Here is a 20,603-nt window from a genome sequence, read left to right on the forward strand (position 1 = left end):
TATATTCTTTCTGTGTTAAAACAGAGCTAGTAATATATGGCAGCCTTTCAGTTGGATTTGTTAATGTTCAAGGCGTGCTTTATATGTCCATTAATGCTTAGAGTTTGATTTGTATTTATAGGGGCTGGCACAGTGGCACAGAAGGTTAAGCCTCCATCTGCTATGCCAGCACCTCATATAGGTGCTGGTTCAAGTCCTGGCTGCTCCTCTTCTGATCCAGCTCCCTGCTAATGTGCCTGGGAAAGCAGCAGAAGATGGCGGCTCTGCACCCAGTGGGAGACCTGGAAGTACCAACTGGCTCCTGGCTTCAGTCCCAGCCATTGTGGCCATTTGGTGAGTGAATCATCAGATAGCAGAGTTCGCTCCCTCTCTTTCTCTCTCTCTCGCTCCTTCTCTCTCTGTATCTCTGCCTTTCAAATAAATACATCTTTAAAAATATATTATAAGGCCAGCGCCGCGGCTCACTAGGCTAATCCTCCACCTTGTGGCGCCGGCACACCGGGTTCTAGTCCCGGTCGAGGCACCGGATTCTGTCCCGGTTGCCCCTCTTCCAGGCCAGCTCTCTGCTGTGGCCCGGGAGTGCAGTGGAGGATGGCCCAAGTGCTTGGGCCCTGCACCCCATGGGAGACCAGAAGTACCTGGCTCCTGCCATTGGATCAGCGTGGTGCGCCGGCCGCAGCACGCCAGCCGCAGCGCACCAGCCGCAGCGCACCAGCCGCAGCGCACCAGCCGCGGCGGCCATTGGAGGGTGAACCAACGGCAAAAGGAAGACCTTTCTCTCTGTCTCTCTCTCTTACTGTCCACTTGCCTGTCAAAAAAAAAGTAAAAAAAAAATTATAATTGATATCCAGTCTATTAATGTCACATATTAAGTTTTCTCAATATTATAAGTTCAACTTTCTAATATGTCACTTTGAACCTTAATCTAGTATATTTGTATGAAAATAAATATCACTCTCAAGCTCTTGATTAATATTTGATTTATACAGTTAAAGTAATGAATTATCTATTATTTAATGTTATTTATATTATTAATATAAATACTTTAATAATATAAATAACATTTTCACCAGTAATTCAAATTATATTTATAAGGTAAATGTAGCTAGTTCCTTCAAATAATCCAAATATATTTTGTAGACTTAAATTTCAGCAAGCATTTCTAAGCACTTAGGTAACTCTTACTAATCTGATAAAATATTGAATCCCTTAGATCAATTTCTCATGCACTGTTCAAACATCTTAAAAACAGAGAAACATATTCAAAGTGATAGAATGACTACAAAGCAGAGCACAGCTTGATGGTAAAATAAATGAATGTCTCATTAATTTTTATTCTCTCTCTCCCACCTCTAATCTCTATCTATGTAGATCCTCCTTCCAGAACTAGTTAGTTTATTCTCCAACCAAAATGAGTTCCAGGGCCACTGCAGTCACTGAAGTTATACATATGGGTTATTATCAGTGATTGTAAGTCAAGACTAAGAACATTGGTGCAGCTCCTAGGACTAGTCTGAAAAATCTAGGTCAGCAAGCTGGACATTTCTCATATTGAAGCCTGCCAACTTCTTCAGTTGTACATAAAACTGCTTTCACAAGTCATTCCTGCCAGATTGGAGCAGATTCACTATGCTCTTCCTCCTGTGTCCTTGGGTTACAACTAATCCTGGTGTTGCTTGATATTTGATGCCAGAGTTCTTCACTGTTTCTGAGTTCATAGCTCATCTGATCACTGATTGGTGAGATTTTGTAACTTCAATATCTTTTATGTTCTCATCTGAGTCAAATCCATTATTCTGTTGGTTTGTTGGCAAGTCCCAATCTGATTTCTGGCTTCTACATGCTTTCCCCTACCCTCCAACCTAGTGTCATTGGATCATTTCCTGTAAATGCAAATGTACTCCAAATTCCCAGGGCCAAACCTGCCCTGAAGTAAAAGGAATTGAGCCAGAGATTAAATATCATTCTGGGACTCAGCATCACATCACCATTAGTTCTGATCTTGTCCTGACATGGGCTATTAGCCTGGTCTCTGGCACTCAACCTCGGATTGGCGTTCAGCAAAGCCACTGAATAGCTTGCCAGAATATCAACATCGACCAGCCTTTCTGGAACAAAATTCCTTGGGAAAATTTACAGACTGGAATAGCCAGAGGTGTGTGGCTTCTCTTCGGTCGTTACAATTTGGGCTAGCACACTGGGATTTAGTAGGACTAGACCTCAGGTGAGGAGAACAATCCTGGCCACTGAGCTGTAGAACTGAAGAAGAAACCAGTCCTATTGTGTTCAAGCAGTATGATATAGCAGAACCTCTGATTCTAATGGAATCAAAACTAGATGGTGTAAGGCCATATGGGCTCTTTTCTTGTCTGTTACTCTCAACAGGCTAAGAACACGATCCTTAAAATCAGAATATGAAATTTATTTGTGGCTATGTTATTTACTGTGTGACCCTGGAAAAGCTACTGAATCACTAAATTTTCATTTCTGCCCTGTTGAGACAAACCACCAACTCAACTGTTTTTATGCGTATAATTAACAGTATACACCAGGCACCTTAGTCTACTGCCTTGCACTAAATAGGTGTTCAATAAATAAAATGTTTTTGAGTTCCTTTTGCCCAACCAAGGCAAGACACAATTAAGAACTACAAATCAGGTCTGGCAGTATGAAGAAAATAATTTTCGCTTCTTTCATAATGCAAATTCTCCTAAGGATTATTTACACCTATTATCTCCATTGTCTTGCTTCTTTTTGTACTTGGTGGACAGAGATTGCTGCCTTACTCTCTTGTCCCTCCGTGTTGTCTTGTAAAGCAACATGGACAGGACGAAGTGACCCATCCTCCTTACCACAGTGACTGGTCTGGATGCAGACCAATGATTAGAGATTGTTCAAGTAGGAGGCGGTGCAGAACTGCTTTTTGATGGCTGGTGGTGATACTTCAGATAGGAGCGATACCTGAAACTACCAGAGATGTGCTGCTGCCTAGAGGAGAGCCAACCTGAGGGTGGAAGTGACCCAGAGGACAGAAGCAGGACAGTGGCAGGGTCAAAATCCCTGAACACGCTAGAACTGAAACCTGCCTTAATGCTATACTTTCAAGTAATGTTAACCAGTAAACTCCTTCATGTGTAAACCAGCTGGAATTTTCTGCTACTTGTAACCAAAGGAATCCAAACCTGTCAACTTTCCTACCCACTTCCATCAGAATTCAATGCCCTTATTCCATCACCACAGCTGTGTAAAGAGCAAGCAATGGCCTCCATGTGGGAGAATCCAAGGGATAGCTTCCTGCTCTTCCATTTAAGCTTGACTTTGAAGATTAGATTTTTCATTTAGAAGTGCAAATGTGCCCAAGAATATTCAATGGTATAATAACAAAGTGTCAGAAGTAAACTTCAGTTGAGTACTGAAAATAGTCTACTGATGCACACAGTTTCATTGGATTTTATATTATTTTTATTTTAAATGTATTAAACATTTTAAATTATATCATCTATATGTTATGAAATTATTATATTCCTTACATGACATTTATAGCTTTTAGTTTTGATTATTCAACTATTATGTTCATTTTAACAGTTTATGAGTATTTCCTGATATATGTATTTATTTAAGATATAAATGTATATATTCAATCTGAAATGGGGGCTGAATAAATAAATATTTATTTCAAAGAATGTAGCTGATGACCCCACAAATATATGCACCTGGAATATCTGGAGTTTAAAAACTCTAAGTGTGTACAGAAGCACAGAATCTATTGAAGGTGTGGTTCTGAATCAACTAATTTTTATTCTTGTAACTTAGAACACTAACTTGCTAATATATTTAATTTCCCTCATTGATTATTCAGGACTTTGATCCAATTTTTAAATAGCATCCTAAGTAACCAAGGAAAGTGGAAGAGTTTATCCAAAGCAAACCTTGTTTCAGGTGTACCTCTCCCCCAGTAGATGTTAGTGCAGAAGTATAAAAGTAATTTCACACTAAACAATGGTTTATTTGTTATCTACTTGAAAGGCAGAACAACACACACACACACACACACACACACACAGAGAGAGAGAAAGCTTCAAATCTTCTATCTGTTTTTCATTCCCTAAATGCCTGCATAGCCAGGGCCGGGCCAGGCTGAAGCCAGGAGCATAGATCCATCCAGGTCTGACCCATGGGTAGCAGACACCTAGGCACTTGCGTTATCACCTGCTGCCTCCCACAATGCACTAGCGGGAAGCAGGACTGGAAGCAGAGTAACAGGGACTCAGACTGGCACTATGATATGGGATGTAGGTGTCCCACGTGACTCTACCACAAGGCCTGCCCCACACAGAACTATTTTTGGAAGAGCTTCACTACCATGTATGGATTCTCCTTCAGCAAGCATTTTAACTGAGGAATTAGATTTAATTTTAATTTAAAAAATGTTGAGGTCAAAGTGGGTGATAATTGTGTAGTTTTTGAGATAGAGTTTTTTTTTAAATTGTTTTCATTAGCAAGTGTAGGCTAATATCAGAATGGCCAATTTCACATCAGTTTCTGTATTCCCTGGTGCTACTCCTAACTTGAACTTCTAGTCAATTGCCACACTGAAGCCAGAGTGTCAGGGTGAATGCAGTAAGTTACTTAAAAGGGATAAAGTAGGGTAGGCATTTGGCCTAGTAAGTAAGATGCCAGTTGGGATGCCATACTGGAGGTCCAGACTCTGCTTTCAGTTCCAGCACCCTGCTAATGTGTACCCTGGGAGGTAGCAGCGATGCCTCAAGTGATTGGGTTCCTTCCACCCATGTAGGAGACTTGGAATGACTTTCTGGGAGCTTCTACCTGCCCAGCCCTGGCCATTGTAGGTATCTGGGGAGTTAACCAGCAGATGGGAGCTCTCTCTGTCTGTCTATCTCTGTGCCTCTCAGATAAATTTTAAACATTCATGTTATAAGGAAAGAAATAAAAGTGTTTTCAACTTGCCTATAGAAAGGCATTTGGCTGGATGCAAAGTATGTTGAAGTGACAAGTCGGTGACACATCACTCATCACTGACCTTGTTTGCACTTTCATACACAATTGCCTGCACTAGGATCTTCATGTGAATTTTGATAATTGTTTTACAATGTATACAATTAAGCATAATGTGTATGAAGATGCTTATGTTTATCTTTGTATAGTTTACAGAGGACATCTGGGATAGATGGTTAAATATTTTTGAAATTCGTTTGTGTGTTATTTTGATGATATCCTATAATCTTCCTACACTCTATGAATTTGAGTGTCATGGACAGAAAAATAAGTGCCAACCTGGTCTTTGGGGGAAAAAAAGGAATGCGTTTGATGAGTGAGAGAGGCTTGCTGAGCTCAGGTGTTCACCTAGCATAGCTTCAGCTGAAGTCCAGGGAGGGAGAGGACCAGGTGAGATCCAGATCTACAGAAAACACCTGGGGCCACTCCCCAACCTTGTTGTTCCTCCCAGGCAAGGCTCTGTGGCAGTTGATTGACTGGTAGAATGCTCTCTGGATTCAAGCAGACTCTTGCCAAGAAGGTTTGGCTGAGTGAAACAGACTTCAAAGATTTGGCATGAGATTAGTTCATTCTGAAAAAGAATATGAAGCATATGTGTGGGCTTTGGGGGAAGTTCATAGTTCGTAACTTGAGTGATGCATCTGGCTTACAAGAGTTTTCAAAAAACTAAAGCAAGAACAGCAGGAGAGCTGCACGCAACCAACAGGCAAGAGACAGCTACTCAAATCCAGTACTTCAAGCAAGTCTAACCATCTAGCATTGTGGAGCTGAGGTCAACAAGGGTAGGCCCAGCCATCAGCTTGCTTTTCCTAAGACCGAAAGGGGAGCTGGCACAGACTAGACTAATTGGAACAAAATGAACTGAGTGCCTGAAAGTTTGCATCTGATAGATAAATAGTCACGACTAAGAAAGCTGTAGTGGGACAGCAAAGTCCTGTTCCCTCATCAGACTGACTTTTTGAGCCAGTAATAAATGTTTAGAAAGCCACATTTTTATACTATGCAGTTGGTAATGGTTAATACAACACTTTTTAGATGAACCTTGCCTTTCAGCTCTTTTCTCTTTCTGGTCCCCTTGCTTCAGAGGTTTGATGGGTAAGATCAGAATATTCCAAAGAAGTGGCCACTTCCAAAGAATTCTGTGTCTAAAACATGAGTTGTTAAATGTTCTATTCAAAGAAGATAGGGAGAGAAACAGAAATCTTAAATCTCTGGTACTCGGTGCCTTTGGATAATTTGGAGGAATGGAAACTTAGAAGTTTTAAGACATGGATTGAACGTGTATATTCCCAGTAAAATGTAAAAACATGTATTGTTCTTTTTAAAAAAAGATTTATTGATTTGAAAGGAAGAGTGTGCATGAGAAAGAGAGAGAGAGAGAAAGAGAAATCTTCCTTTCACAGGTTTGCTGGTTCAGGCGGAAGACAGGAGCTAGAACTCCAACTTGGTCTCCCATATGGTTGGCAGGGACCCAAGTGGCTTACCCTCTGCACCACAGTTCCAGCCCCTGTAATTTACATTGTTCTTAACACTGAGTGTAGTGACTTAGAGATATTGTTTATCAGTAAGACTGATATTGAATTGCTTAGTTTTGTTTTGTTTTACTCAAACAAAGTGAATTCTGCCTTTAAAGAGTTTATTTGCTAAGAATAAACTTTTAATAGATATGAGAGAATCAAATAATAGTTACCAGCACACATAATGCATATATTCAACCATTTGGTTTGGGGATTTTTTATTGTCTTAAATCAGTGTATTTTTTATAATAAGACGTATTTATCAAATATGTGTTTATTTATTTTAAAGGCAGAATTACAAAGAAAGAGGAAGACACAGAAAGAGAGGAATCTTCCATCCACTGGCTCACTCCCCAAATGGCTACAGCAGCTGGGGATGGGCCAGGCCAAATTGAGGAGTGTGGGTTCTGGGGCCCAAACACTTGGGCCACCTTCTGCTGCTTTTCCCAGGCCATAAGCCAGGAGCAAGAATGGAAGCAGAGTCTCGAACCAGTGCCCATATGGGATATTGGCATCACAGGTGATGGCTTACCTCCTATGCCACAATACCAGCCCTGCTAAACAGTTAATACACCAGAGAAGAGAGCTGGTAGAGGGAGACAGTGTGTATTAGAGTGGTTACTCTAGAGTGGCAGACTCCTAGCCCCAAATATGCTTTTTCCTAAACCAACGTGGTGCTAAGAAATGATTTGTACTTCAAATGGCTGTTAAAATTGTAGATAATTTTACTGAGGACTGTATAAAGAATAAGACGGTGTGGTATCATGTGTCAGGTTTAAACTGCTTGGAGTATTATAAGCATACATTTCACAACTGAATGGTACAAGGATATTGGCTGTGATGAGACTTAGTACATGCTTTTTTCAATAGTGAATTTCATTAAATTCCTATTCCATTGAGTGGGTACATGATTTTTTAAAAAAAGCATTTTTGTTGATTTTAATGTGCAAATGTGTGCCTTCATTGTATTTGGGTTTTTGTATTTGTTAGGAAAGTGAGCTTATTAAGTTCTCTTGCCTCTATCCCTTATTTCTGTTTTTCTGTGGCAACCAGCAGACCCGGAACTGACATAGTTCCATTTTACAGTGCTAGGCTATATGCTATTATTGGCTGTTGGCTCCTATAAGAAGCTGAGGGGCATGGCTACACTTGGACCTCTTTTGTAGCCTGAATGCCACAAGCAAGTGAAGGCATTCCTGTGTGTTTTTGCTACTGCTGAGAAGTGAAAAGGTATGAATCTGCAAAAGGCTCTGAATTACTCTTTGTCCTGGCTGAATCCAGACCTAGTCTCCCAGCAGCTGAACTTCTGACTTACAGTATTACATCTTGATATTAAAGTAAATGTACCTTAAAAAAGGAAAAGAAAGATGGGTGGGTTTTGTGGTGTCGCAGGTGAAATCACTGTTTGGGATGCTTGCCTGGCTTGAGTCCCACCGCTGCTTCTGATCCAGCTTCCTGCTAATGTGCCAGGGAGCAGCAGATGATGGTTCAATATTTGGGCTCCTGTGGAGATCCAGACGGAGTTCCTGGGTTCTGCCTTTGGACTGGACCAGCCTTGGCTTTTGTAGTCATTTGGAGAGTGAACCAGCACATGGAAGATTTCTCTATCTCTCCCTAGTTCACTCTGCCTTTCAAATAAATAAATCTTAAGAAAACTCCTTCTCTGATATCATTCCCTCAAAATTTCTTCTAAAACCGTGTAGCTCAAAGTAGATCCTCCAATTAGTCCATCAAAGTATACTTTTTCAATTCTTATCATATTTACAATTGCATATTCATATTTGTGATTATTTGCATATATTATTTTTTGCTGGATTATAATCTCAATGAGGGCAGGAACTATTCCATTTTTTTAAAAGCAAACTCCTCTTCCTATAGCCTAGCAGAGGGCCTGGCAATAGAAGGTGATTAATAAGTTGCCTCAAATGAATGGTTGAGTTGAAGAGTGAGTGGACTCTTACCATGTACCAGGCATTGTGCAATAGAAGTGTTGCTTATGGACAACAGACCTGTTGTGGAACTGTCATTGGCAATGATCCTTTACAAGTGAGCATGGACAGGTACACAGTGCATACTAGAGGTATTTCTGTGGGGACAAGGGGACATTTGTTTGCCAAGGCATGGAAGAGGGTCCTACTGGAGGAATATGTAAGCAAAGGGGAAAGATGAAGAACAAGTTTTATTCCCCACTCTGTAAACTGAGCTGTAGGAGTTAGGTGCTTTTCTGATTGTAGGGTTCACTTCATGATTGTTCCTAGGGCCTGCCCATCAACAGGACAAGCCCCTCCCATCTTTGTCTTAGGTATGTCAGAACACACACGTCTGGGTGGTAGAAACAAGCAGCCTGTCTGTGCACAGAGAGGGCAGGTGGCATTCTCTTTTTTTCTAGATGAGTCCAGTGTGAGGTCCCAGCCATGGAGATCATGACCCTGGGCCTCTACTGCCAAGCACCTCAGGCTTCCTATTGCTCAGTCCCTGGTGTGCCGAGCTTGTGAGAATGTCTTGTTCCTGAAACAACCACACCAAACACTAACATAAAATAATTGACAAATCCTCTTTATTAAATAATGGGCAAATAATCCACATAGACACAATCACTTGTCTGTCACACATGAGTACTTCTCCCATCTCGTGGAAGCTCCCTCCATGTGATCAAGTGCAAGCTAAGCAGCAGCCTGTTTGAACACCCGTAACAATGTGCAAAGTCCAGTTAGATACACAGTTCATGCTCGAGATTGCCATCACAGCATATGCAGGAGAAAATGAGCCACTTCAACTCACAAAGTCCTAAGTGTTGAACAATTGGGTTCATTTAAAACATTCATATTGTGCCTTCTACACACCCCTCCTAACACTGAAACCAGCTGTTGCTCTTCAAAACATGTGTCACTTTCTTTGCATTTGGGTCAAACTCCGACTGTGAAGATCCACTGAAGAAATAGAAAAACCCTGCAAGGGTGTACAAGGGAAATAGTGAGTTTTTTTTTTCCAAATAAAGAAATCTCGCAACATACAAAGCTCAGAAAAATAGGTAACTAAAATTAAAAAAAAAGTGTTTATAGAGTTTTACATTGTGCTAAGGGACAATGCTTAGCATTTTGTAAGTTTTTTTCATTTATTTATATAATTACATTGTGAACTAAGTATATCTAGTTCCATTATAGAGATGAGCAAATTGAGATTTAGACAGATTCAGATACTTGCCCAAAGTTTCTCAACAAAAAAGGACAGAGACATCACTCTATCTCAGCACTACCTCACAGCAAAGGCAGGGTTATTAGGTTATTCTACTTCCAGTCAAAAAAATTCTATGCTTGAAAACTATCATCTGTTAATTCCTTTCTCCCTAATTTTCCCCCTCTTCCTCCTCTTCTTTCTCCAGTGTAACCTGAGGCGCACTTCTGGCCCTGGAGAAGCACAACTGCCATTTGATAAATCAGAGAAGTTTGAGTTGTTCTGCAAACACAGTGCCCGGTGCTCTTTCAGTAAAGATCACCATCTCCCGTCACCTATCCTTGAGTAGAGGGCAAAATTATTGTTAAAACTTTAGGCAAGCACTGACTACTCCAGACAGACAGACAATCTTCTTGGGAATTCATAGTAGTGACAGAACGGGATAGAGGAGAAAGCCAGGCAGCCATTACTAACCCTGGTCACACCACTGGATGGGATTTTTATGCTAACACAGTAATCTGAAAGGTCACCAGATGTGAGGGAGGGATACTTGAGTACTTTGGTTTTATACACGGGTATAAAATAGACATATTAATTATCTTGATGATGCAAAACAACTTATTATATGAAGTACCCATATAATTGGTACAAAAATAGATGAACTGAGATTTTTGGTAGGGAACTAGTGACAAGATAGAATTTTTCAAGTGACCCATTTCCAACAAAATAAATATCATCTTACCAAATGCTTCAAAAACAGCATCGATCTTTGAATTAATTCCTGGAAAGTCTTCTGCTATATGCCTGGGAAAGCCTGGCTCCAGGGACTGTCTCTTCTCATCAAACCTGTACCAAGTGCAAGAAACACAGCTCAGCAGTACACAGAGGCCACCATGACCAAAATTCGTAAATCACAGTTAGATTCAGAGTGGGATTCTAGTAAATTTTCCAAGTACTGCAAATAAGTGTCAAGCATATTCAGCACTACAGAAATATGTTATTTTATTTGTATGGCATCCTTGGCTATTTAAAAATCTTTTCTCCATTAGGAACAGGGGTAACATCTTGAGGTGGCAGGATCAATTAATCAATTCTGTTTTTAAAACTAATTTTTTTTGAAAGCAAAGCTACAGAGAGGAGGAGACAGAGGGAGAGGGAGGAGGAGGGAGAGGGAGAGGGAAAGAGAGAGAATCTTCCCTCTGCTCATTCACTCCCTAGATGGTCGCAACAGCCAGAACTGAGCCAGGAGCCAGGAGCCAGGAGCTTTGCTCAGGTCTCCCACATGGATAGCAGGGACCTAAACAGGCCATTAGCAGGGAGCTGGATTGAAGTGGAGCAGCTGGGACAAGAAACAGAGCCTATATATTATGACAGAATTATAGGTAGCGACTTTTCCTGTTATGCCAGAAGTGCCAGCCCCTAATTAATTAACTCTAAGCCTGACCAGGAAGAGTGTTAATCATCTTTCTGTCACAAAGGCATGAAGGTGTGAAAGCAACATACAGAAAGTGAATTGAATCATTCATCTGAAACACATTTTCAAGTTCTCTACCATAATTATCCCATCTATACCTCCCCTCCACAACTCACCCAAATTTCTATGGCAACCTCCTAGGAAAAGGGATTGGAAAGAGAAGCAAAGCACAATAACTGTGTTTTGGCCCATTGACCGATGGTCTACCCTGATATCTCAAAGCCTGGGCAGATGGCCTAGGAATCAGCCTGCCTGTCAATCCTGAATCATGTCCATAAAATTGAACATCTATTGTTTATCCCCTTTTAAATGGGCAGAGGTAATGAAAGAGTGACTGTAATGGGAATCTTTGAAAGTCCCATATAGCAATGTTAGAAAGACCAAACACCATGAGATAATGAGCAGAGCTAGGAGAACTTGCATGAGACAGTGGGAAAGAAATACTAAAGTGTGACCTGGATTCTTGCAGTGTCTACCTTCAGAGGAAGAAAAGCTCAGTTGGGCTTGAAGTTCAGGAAGAAAGATTTCATAGGACTTGAGCCAGGACTTGAAGGATGGGCAGGGTTTGAGCAGGTAGATGGGAAGAAGGGGGATCCAGGCAGGTGAGGCAACAATGCAGAAGGAAGAGCCAACCTGCATATGGGCCCCAGATCAGGAGAACTCATCAGGGAATGCCTGTTGTAATTAGCTGCAGTCTTTCACACTAAACTTCCCCACGGTTATCTCAAGCCCCACCTTTCCTACTGAGAGGCCAGAGGGGTAAGAGTAGAGGGTTTATTAGGTAAGGAACATAGTTTTCCTAATTAACTCCATACAAAGTCATTCCTATTGCATCTCACCTCCAGTATTTGTCTTCCACAAAGAAGTATGTTTTCTTCCTTTCCTTATCAGAAATGGCAGCATCAATTTTTCTTATGGTTGAAGGGAAACCCAGGGTGTGGATGCTTCTTGGGTAACCAGCTTGTACCTCATTTCCTCTAATGGCCCAGAACTGAGTTCCTGTATAAAAAATAATCTAGAGTCATATTGAATTTATAGCAATTAAAATTTAGCCTTTTGGCTTCAGAAATATATTTTTGGCACCTTTAATTTTTGGTAAAGAGAAAGCCCGCGTTTTTGATTTACTTACCAGCTCATAGTGTGTAGGTAACAAAAGTTTGCAGATTGAATGAATTAACGAAGATCAAATGAGATTATTTAAAACTCTGGGCAGAGGTGGGTGTTTAGCACAGCAGTTAAAAAGTCACTTGGGAGGCTTGCATCCTATATCAGAGCGTGTGGGTTCGTGTCTCAACTCCACTCTGGATTCTAGCTTCCTGCTATTGTGCACCCCGCTAGGCAGTATGTGTTGGCTCAAATACTGGCGCCTGTGCCACCCGTGTGGGATACCCAGATATGTTCCCTGCTCCTGGCTTCAGCCTGACCTGGCCCCAGGTGTTGTGGGCATGTGGGGAGGCAACCAGTGGATGGAGCTGTCTTTCTCTTTGTCTCTCTGTCTTTTAAATAAGTATAAAATTAATATAGAATTTTCAAAATTAATAAAATTCTGGACAATGTATAGTCCTGTGGGGTTCTTCCCATATGTACAATATGAATAAAATAATTAAGCCTGGCCTGGTTATCTTTTCACCATCTTTGTTTACAAAGGTAACCGAAATTTGACTTACTGGATAAAAGCAAAGTCCTGTTCAATTTTCTTGCTAGAGGGTTTATTTCAGCAAAATGAAGAAATTTACATGATAATCACCTTTAAAAATGAAAACAGTATCCCTGCTAATAACTTCATATGCAGCATCCACTGCTGAAGGAAGAGATGGCCAGAATGAAGAGATCAAATGAAACTCAGGTTCGAGAATCCTGAGGGACTTGCGCCAGAAATACCTGAAATATGTACAAAAAAGGTGTGGGTTGAAAAACTCCTCCGCTTTTAGTACATTTTCTTCACTGTCCCACTTCACCCATCTTCAACTTCCTCATCTTTCAGGCTGCATGACAACAGACATTGCACTTCAGAAAATATCGTTCCTTTCCTTCAGATGCCACAGTGGACCTCTTGTCTTAGAGTTCCAAAGTAATGTCTTCAGTGGAGGAAAGTTATCCTACCGTGCAAATTAATCCACCCATTGTAAGCTGCTTGCAATGCACAGAAACCATGCCATCATTTATATTTTCCAAAAAGATGTACATGCATGTGATGTGTTAGACAAATATTCCTAGGACAGTTTTGGAAAGCTATTTAAGATGCCCTGATGGTAGATGCATATAGGGATAATGGGAACCAAAATTGCTAACTTTTTTCCTATTTGTATAGTTTGAACGTTTATCATATAAACATTTATTCAGAAGCCAGTAAATTAATTGATTACCTATTACACTTGTCCTGGTGTAATTTTTAAGAAGTAAAGATACAATTCTGATTCTAAAGCTCTGCTTGTGTCTTTTGAACAGTAACCATGACTTAGGACATTTGGAGACAACCACGAGACCACAAGAATAAAAGCAAATCATCCTGAATCTTCAAAAATGAACATGACCATTTTAGGAAAATGTAGAAGGGCAGTAGCAGATCTGAATGACTTCAAGCTCAGAGGACATGTTTTTGTTTTAAATGCTTAATAATATCTGTCGAGTTTCCAAGCACTGTACATCAAAACAGACATGAAAAATATAATTTTCTGGTCTGACCTGTCTTTAAAGAACAGAATTTCTCCCCTCAGAGTGCTGATTGCATCGAAGGACAGAGCTGGATCACACATGACTGGGGTCCCAGATCCTGGAGGGACAGGTTCCATAGGCACTCCAGAGTTATCAGGAGAGGCAGGGGCCGGTCCTAAAGAAGACAGGTTCAGGTGTGCAAATATTAAGAGATATGTGCCACATATGTCAATTTATAAACTTTTTTTAACTTTCTCAAGGTGTTTCTGAGCTAAATCACAAAAGATTCATGTATCATTTTAAAGTTCCCTGAAGACCAACTTTGCAAAGCCACAATGCCCAATTTTTGCAGCATCACCCACCATAGAGGGATTGGATGCCATCCACATCATCTTGAGAAAGGCGGAACCGGGCCAGGTCTGTGAAGGCGTTGTAGACTGGGTACATCAGCGCTTCAGGGTTGGCCGAGTGAAACAGACCCAGGGAGTGGCCAAGCTCATGAGCAGCAACAAGGAATAAATTGGTTCCTATTTAAGAAATTATAAGTAATAATTTATTATGTCTTAAACACATATACATTACATAGATCAGTATGCATTGTGTTTGTTGATGTCCTGGTACCACACAGGGCTTTTTTTATGTGTCTTATTTGTTGATTTATTGAGCAATTGGTTGATTACACAGTTAATGGGAAGCCAATTATATTCATGACTCAGCTTGAAATCTATGCTTGAGATAAAGTATCCAGTTACATCCAACTGCTTCTCTCTCTAACCTGAGGAATCTCTACTCCAAGAGAACTGGCTCCCTTTTCTTGTACTTAAGAAGGAAATGAACCCACTTGTTTATTAATAATTTTTTTTGTTTTTCAATGAAAATCTAAACAATGTTTCAATGTACTAACATTTGCCAGTTGTAGTCTCAGTGAAGAATTACAGTATGTTCATTTCAGTTCTGAAATCAGTAAACAATCACATTCTGGTTATTTTCCATTGGAATATTACCTGCATAATTTTCCAGCCTCATCATCAATATCACATACATATTGAATCTAAAAAGATGACTAATGATAGATGTCATTGGATTTACAAAATTGATTGGTTACATACATGCCCATTCATGCCTAATATTGGTCACAAAAGATATTTTGTAAATATAAAAACACTGGCTATATTCAGTTTCCTTCAAATATATATTGAAAAACACATACTGCTGAAATTTGACACCATTGGAATTATGATTGATATAACAAATAAATCTACTTTACTTTTGGAAGCATTGCTTATGTTATTTGTGATCCTTGGAACATTCTCATTTGAGATTTTTAGAAGGGTCCCTTTGCAAGGAGCTGTTAAATCAATCAAGCCAACAATTTTAACCAGCAGTAAACCCACATTTGTACTTCCTGCAGAGATGGTGTTGACCTTTTCACTGCAAATCACGATTAAACCTCAAGAAGTAGTATTACTTGATTCAGGAAATTTTTGAGAATTTTGGAAATCATTCCCCAAAGTACACAGTGATGAACTGAAAAATATTCTTCTACATTAACAATTTGGACATTGTACTTGGAGGTCATTCCTTTCCTACAGAACAAGTCAACAAAAATTATTCTTAACCTATGGGTGATAAAATATTGTATTAGCCAGAAAATACAAGGGAATCTCAGTTTCTTTAATTCAATTCTGATTTCTGTTTTAAAAAGTTAAGTAGAGGGAGAAATTGTATAAGCAATATCCAGGGCACACTTTAGTGAATACACAATGCAAACACTACCCCTTTGTATCTGCATATGATATCAGATCCTTTATAATTATGGTCCTTAGATCACACAAGATCCACCATCATTAAAGCAATACTTACTGAAGTTTCTTCTGTTGTGTATACCAAGACATAGGATAAACTTTTTAGACTTATAAAAATATTTTTATAATGATTAAAACAAAAAATATATTATCCTGATTCCTGACTCATTGAAAAACCCAGAACACTGTATTTTTTAAACATTTTTGGTTATTAAGAACTTTCTAAATTTAAAAGGAGATTAACATCAGAATCATTCTGAGAGATATTTAAATGACTAACCTGTTGTATCCTTTGTCCATCGTTCATCATCATCAAAGTGGGCATCTCCATTAATTCCTGGCCCAGGTGCATAAGCATGAGCCAAAACATTTCCAGGTCCATCAAAAGGAATAAAATCTCCATGTTCTAATAGAAAAACAAATTTTTATTGGAAATACAGGTAGTTAAGATTTCTTGAGACTTTCGCAATAAAGCAATGCTAAATAAATGAATGAATTTCAAGTGTTGTTTTTTGTTTGTTTGTTTGTTTGTTTGTTGTTTTGCTTTTACCTCGGACTCCAAAAGAGATCATTATGTCAGCCTCTCCTTCGTACTTCCTGGAGAACGTGAGTGGAGTCACCTCCTCCCAGACTTTCAGAGCTTTCTCAATGGCAGCATCAACAGCATCTCTTGGCAGATCCGGTGTGTAATTCACAATCCTGCAGGAGAAAAATTGAAGGTACCATTTGCACCTGCCATTGTAATGCCCAAAGTTTCAGGATGATGTGAAAACCTCTTTGGACCCATTACCTGTAAGTTAGGTGAGTTTTTGTCCACTTTGGGGTGCCAGGGAAGGTACTGAAGTGACCAACATCAGGAACGCCACACCTGGGCTTGCGTATCACCTCCAGGGTGTTGGAGTCCAGCTTGCCTGTCACCTCCAAGCCAAGGAACTTCTGCATTTCTTGGATTTTTTTAACAACAGGACTACTGTCCTTTCTTTTAACAAACTGTTTCACATCTTTTTCAAGGTTGTAGTAGTTTTCCAGATATTGCTAATGAGATAGGTACAGCCTTTAGATCATTGTTAAGATTCTTAGCTATTGCTTATTCATAGTAAATTTTTTGCACTTTCTCAGTTTTCTTAATTTATTTCAAGTATTTCTCTAGTTTGCTGAAATAATTAATGACTTAAACATTTCATTTAATTCTTCAGTTACAATCTCTCCCTCACCTTCACTTTAGCTTTGTGACTAAATATCTCTCCTAGTAGTATGTTACCAAAGCTGGAAAAGTAAAGCAAAAAATTGAGATATTTATCCTGTGTACTTAAAGGAGAAAAACAAACAAACAAACCTCTTTGAACATAATTGTATATTTCAAGTAAAAATGTTTAAATTTTCTCAGTTTTCTACTTTGTATTTTTTTGCAAGGACCTTGCTAAGAACAAGTTAGACAAATTCCTTGGTCTAAACATGACCATAGCACTATAAATATGTAAATAAAATTACACTGGACTAACATACCTAAAGAAGTTCCAAAGCAAGAAATAGCTCCTAGATTCTTTGATTTGTTATTCATGGGCCTCAAGCCCCAGTACTGCTTCTGCAGTGAAGTTTTTTTTAATATGAAAAGACATTTAATATTGTTGGACTTTCACATACAAGACCAGGCAACACTTTATAATTCTCTGTCCTTGAAATATTCTTGTACAGTAAGCTCAACACTTTTTGTGTGTTTGTTTTAAGACACACAGAATGGTTTGACCTTAAGGTGAGATGGCTTCCCACTTGGCCCTGTCCATGGTTGCGATGGCTATTTCTATGAATTACCTGAAGAAGGTCCATGTTGGTGGTGTCTGCATCCCTTGAGGCTCCATCCAGTGGATAGGCTGAGCAAAGCGCCACGCACAGCAGTAGCAGGGTTGGAAGAGTTTTCATTTCCATTGGCTTTACTCAGCTCTATGCTGTCTTGATGCCTTGCTCTCGGTCTATCTCCGTCTAGATCTACTCTCCAGAGCTCAACTTTTATAGGGTAGGAATGTTTGTTTAGATCATCTGCAACTTGACTCATTGCCTTCATCCAAACGACACCAGGACCATTTCCAAAGATTTTTAAACTCAAAGTAGGATGATACAATCTACTTTAGTAATTTCTCTCAACCTTCCCAATTTTGTAAGGCAACACAGTGATTAATCTCCAGGAAATGCTTCCTGTCTTGGCAAAAGAGAAAACTGGGGCTTTTTTTTTTTACCTCTGGAAAATTTGACTAGAATTTACTAGAAAACTTATGTTCATGTGTTTGGGAGAAGAAGGTTGACCTGGTAAAAAGTCAGAATTGTGCAGAACTTTTAAGAGTGGCTTTATTTTAGGAAGAACATGTTTAAGAATTAAATGCAGGAAAATATAAGCAAATGAAAAACTGCACTGAATAGCTAGAGCCTGCATTATTATACTCTGAAATACAGGAAATGGTATCTAAAGAAAATTTGGAAGGAGAGTTCGTTTTCTAAGTCTGTGATCTGATATATTTATTAGTGATTTCTGTGGGATTTGTTAGTCCTTGAGGAGGAACGTCTCATGGACAGAACAGATCGAGGGTCTGTAGAAAGGAGAAATTGTGTGTTCTTGGGTTGCTTAATATTTTGTTGATAGACTCCAAATATCTTCTCCATAAGTACATGTGGGATTGAAATGAAGCACATTGCTCCCTAGAAGGAAAGTCTCCTTTATCTCCTACACCTCTTTTACTCTCTTTCAATTATTTCCCCTCTTCCTTAAGTCCAAATTAGTACCTGCTTTGACGTTGCGGGGAAAAGCTTTCTTAAGCACTTTTCTCATGCTCTTCATTTTCCCCTTCCTTTCCTTTCCTTCTTCTTCCTTTTCTTTGTTGAGTGTCGCTCACATCATTGGCTGAGAGTGAATGTGTGTAGCGAAGATGGTTAACATTCTCAGAGCATACGATTTTGTCAGACTTTTTAACGCATACCACCTGCCACCACGTGTCCGTGTCTGCCCTCCCCTTCCCAGATCACCATGCTCTGATTGATCTTTCCTTCTTTGCTTGCTTGTTTGATTATTTGTTGGCTAGAAGGCAGAGCACTATGAATGTGAGAATTAAGTAAAATGATAAATAAAAATGGTAGGCCCTTGAGTGCTTAATAAACCTAAATTTTGCTCCTCTTTCTTTGCATCTCTTTTGTGTTTCCCTTTTGGAGTTATTTCTTGTTTATTTCTTAATGAACACTGTAGTGATTTCATCCAGTATGTATAAAAGATGAAGCAGGACTCCTTAGTGGTAAGAAGAGTCCTATAATGGGAGGTACCTAGTAGATGCCTGATGGCCACTTGGCAGGTGGCTAAACACCAAAGGTAAGCACCTGTTTTAATGAATTTTCTCTAGTACAGTAACTTATAAAACATGTAAAATTTAGATGAAATCTTGACAGATATCATGGTTATTTTCCCTATTATTCAAATATAATTAGCAGAGTTGACTATGTTGTTCTTGAGATAAAAATAAAAGCTTGTGGAGTAGAACTTTGTTCTCTTTTAAAACAGTTTCAGAGACTTTCCTGAGACATCTTTGCTAGATCTCAAGAGACATCATTGCTTATTCCTCAATGGTACCTTGTACCTGCCTCTGATACTGTATTTTCCCTCAGAACTGTACTCTAAGAGTCTACTTATTTTTCTACCCTATTTTACTATAAATTACTCAAGGGGACAGATCAGAAATCATTTAATTCTGTATTCCTACTACTTAGCATAGAAATTGGCATACAGTAGGTACCTTAAACTTGCTTAGAGAAGTAATTAATACATTAAATTATGAATGAAAGTTTCTAGCTCTTCACAAAATCAAACAGGTAAATTAAAACTCAGAAAATTCAGAAATCATGCACATGGGCAAAGATTCAATCTATTGTTTCTAGTTTTTCTAATAAAAATAATAAATCGAAGGCACATACTTAAAATGGTCATTCCTATGCCTTCAGAATACCCAAACTAGAATTGTAGAACCAAGGGGTTTTCTGACCATGTAAGAGATAGTTAACTGCATTTTGCTGATTAAATTTTAAAAGACAATGCCTTAATGAAAAGGAATAGGTAACTCAAAGAGCAAGTGGGTAGAAGAAAGGGAAGAATGTAAGGAGGGATGGAGATAAGGAAGACAATAATACACATGTAGAGGGGAATATGAAATATTTAGGAAAAATGGGCACAAAAATGAAAATTACTTTTCATGAAACAATCACTTGTTATATAGCTACATATATGCATGGGTGAGATATGGCTGGTTTTATATATCTGATTTTCCAGGGATCAGAAGCCTAAAATTAAGTTTCTGTTCAATCTGGTCCAAACTTACAATCAAATGCTGGCAGCTAGTCTAGGTAACATTCTACATGACAACTTCCCACATTTGTTTTCCTGTTTATTAAGCTTCTCCATGAGTAATAAGACATGATAATGTACAATTCTTACTCCATCCAGCTGATAGAATCACTCTTTAAGCAATTTTTCAAGTGTCTGATTCTTAAATGCTTCAGAATGTCCAAACTAAGAATGTAGATTTGGGGGTTGGCACTGTGGAATAGTGGGCTAAGCGTCCACTTGCAGCACCAGCATCCCATATGAGCATTGGTTCTAGTTCTGGTGTTCCTCTTCCTATCCAGCTCTCTCCTATGGCCTTGCAAAATGGCAGAAGATGATCCAAGCCCTTGGGCCCCTGCACCCCTGTAGGAGACCTGGAAGAAGCTCCTGGCTCCTGGCTCCTGGCTCCTGGCTCCTGGCTCCTGGCTCTGGATCAGCTCAGCTCCAGCCATTGTGGCCATTTGGGGAGTGAACCAACAGATGGAAGACCTGTAGAGTTGGAAATAAAATTTAAAAAGAGAAATTTAGAAAAATAAGTGACAAACTTAGCTATTTCAAAATAAAGAAGGAAGGGAGAAAAAAAAGAATGATAGAAGGTTATAAGA

The 20,603-nt window shown here is 39.3% G+C and overlaps 1 protein-coding gene across 1 annotated transcript; it reads right to left on the reverse strand.

Moving 5' to 3' along the window:
* Positions 1 to 9,074: 9,074 nt before the first annotated feature.
* Positions 9,075 to 17,612, reverse strand: MMP3 (matrix metallopeptidase 3). The gene is given in 10 exon segments (NM_001082280.1): positions 9,075 to 9,482; positions 10,450 to 10,553; positions 12,021 to 12,180; positions 12,929 to 13,062; positions 13,867 to 14,011; positions 14,199 to 14,363; positions 15,922 to 16,047; positions 16,192 to 16,340; positions 16,432 to 16,676; positions 17,454 to 17,612. Coding segments are annotated over 10 exon segments (1,437 nt in total). The 5' UTR covers positions 17,562 to 17,612; the 3' UTR covers positions 9,075 to 9,381.
* Between the last annotated feature and the right edge of the window lie 2,991 nt (positions 17,613 to 20,603).

This window comes from Oryctolagus cuniculus, chromosome 1 (assembly GCF_964237555.1).
Source record: "Oryctolagus cuniculus chromosome 1, mOryCun1.1, whole genome shotgun sequence".
Taxonomy (NCBI): Eukaryota; Metazoa; Chordata; class Mammalia; order Lagomorpha; family Leporidae; genus Oryctolagus; species Oryctolagus cuniculus.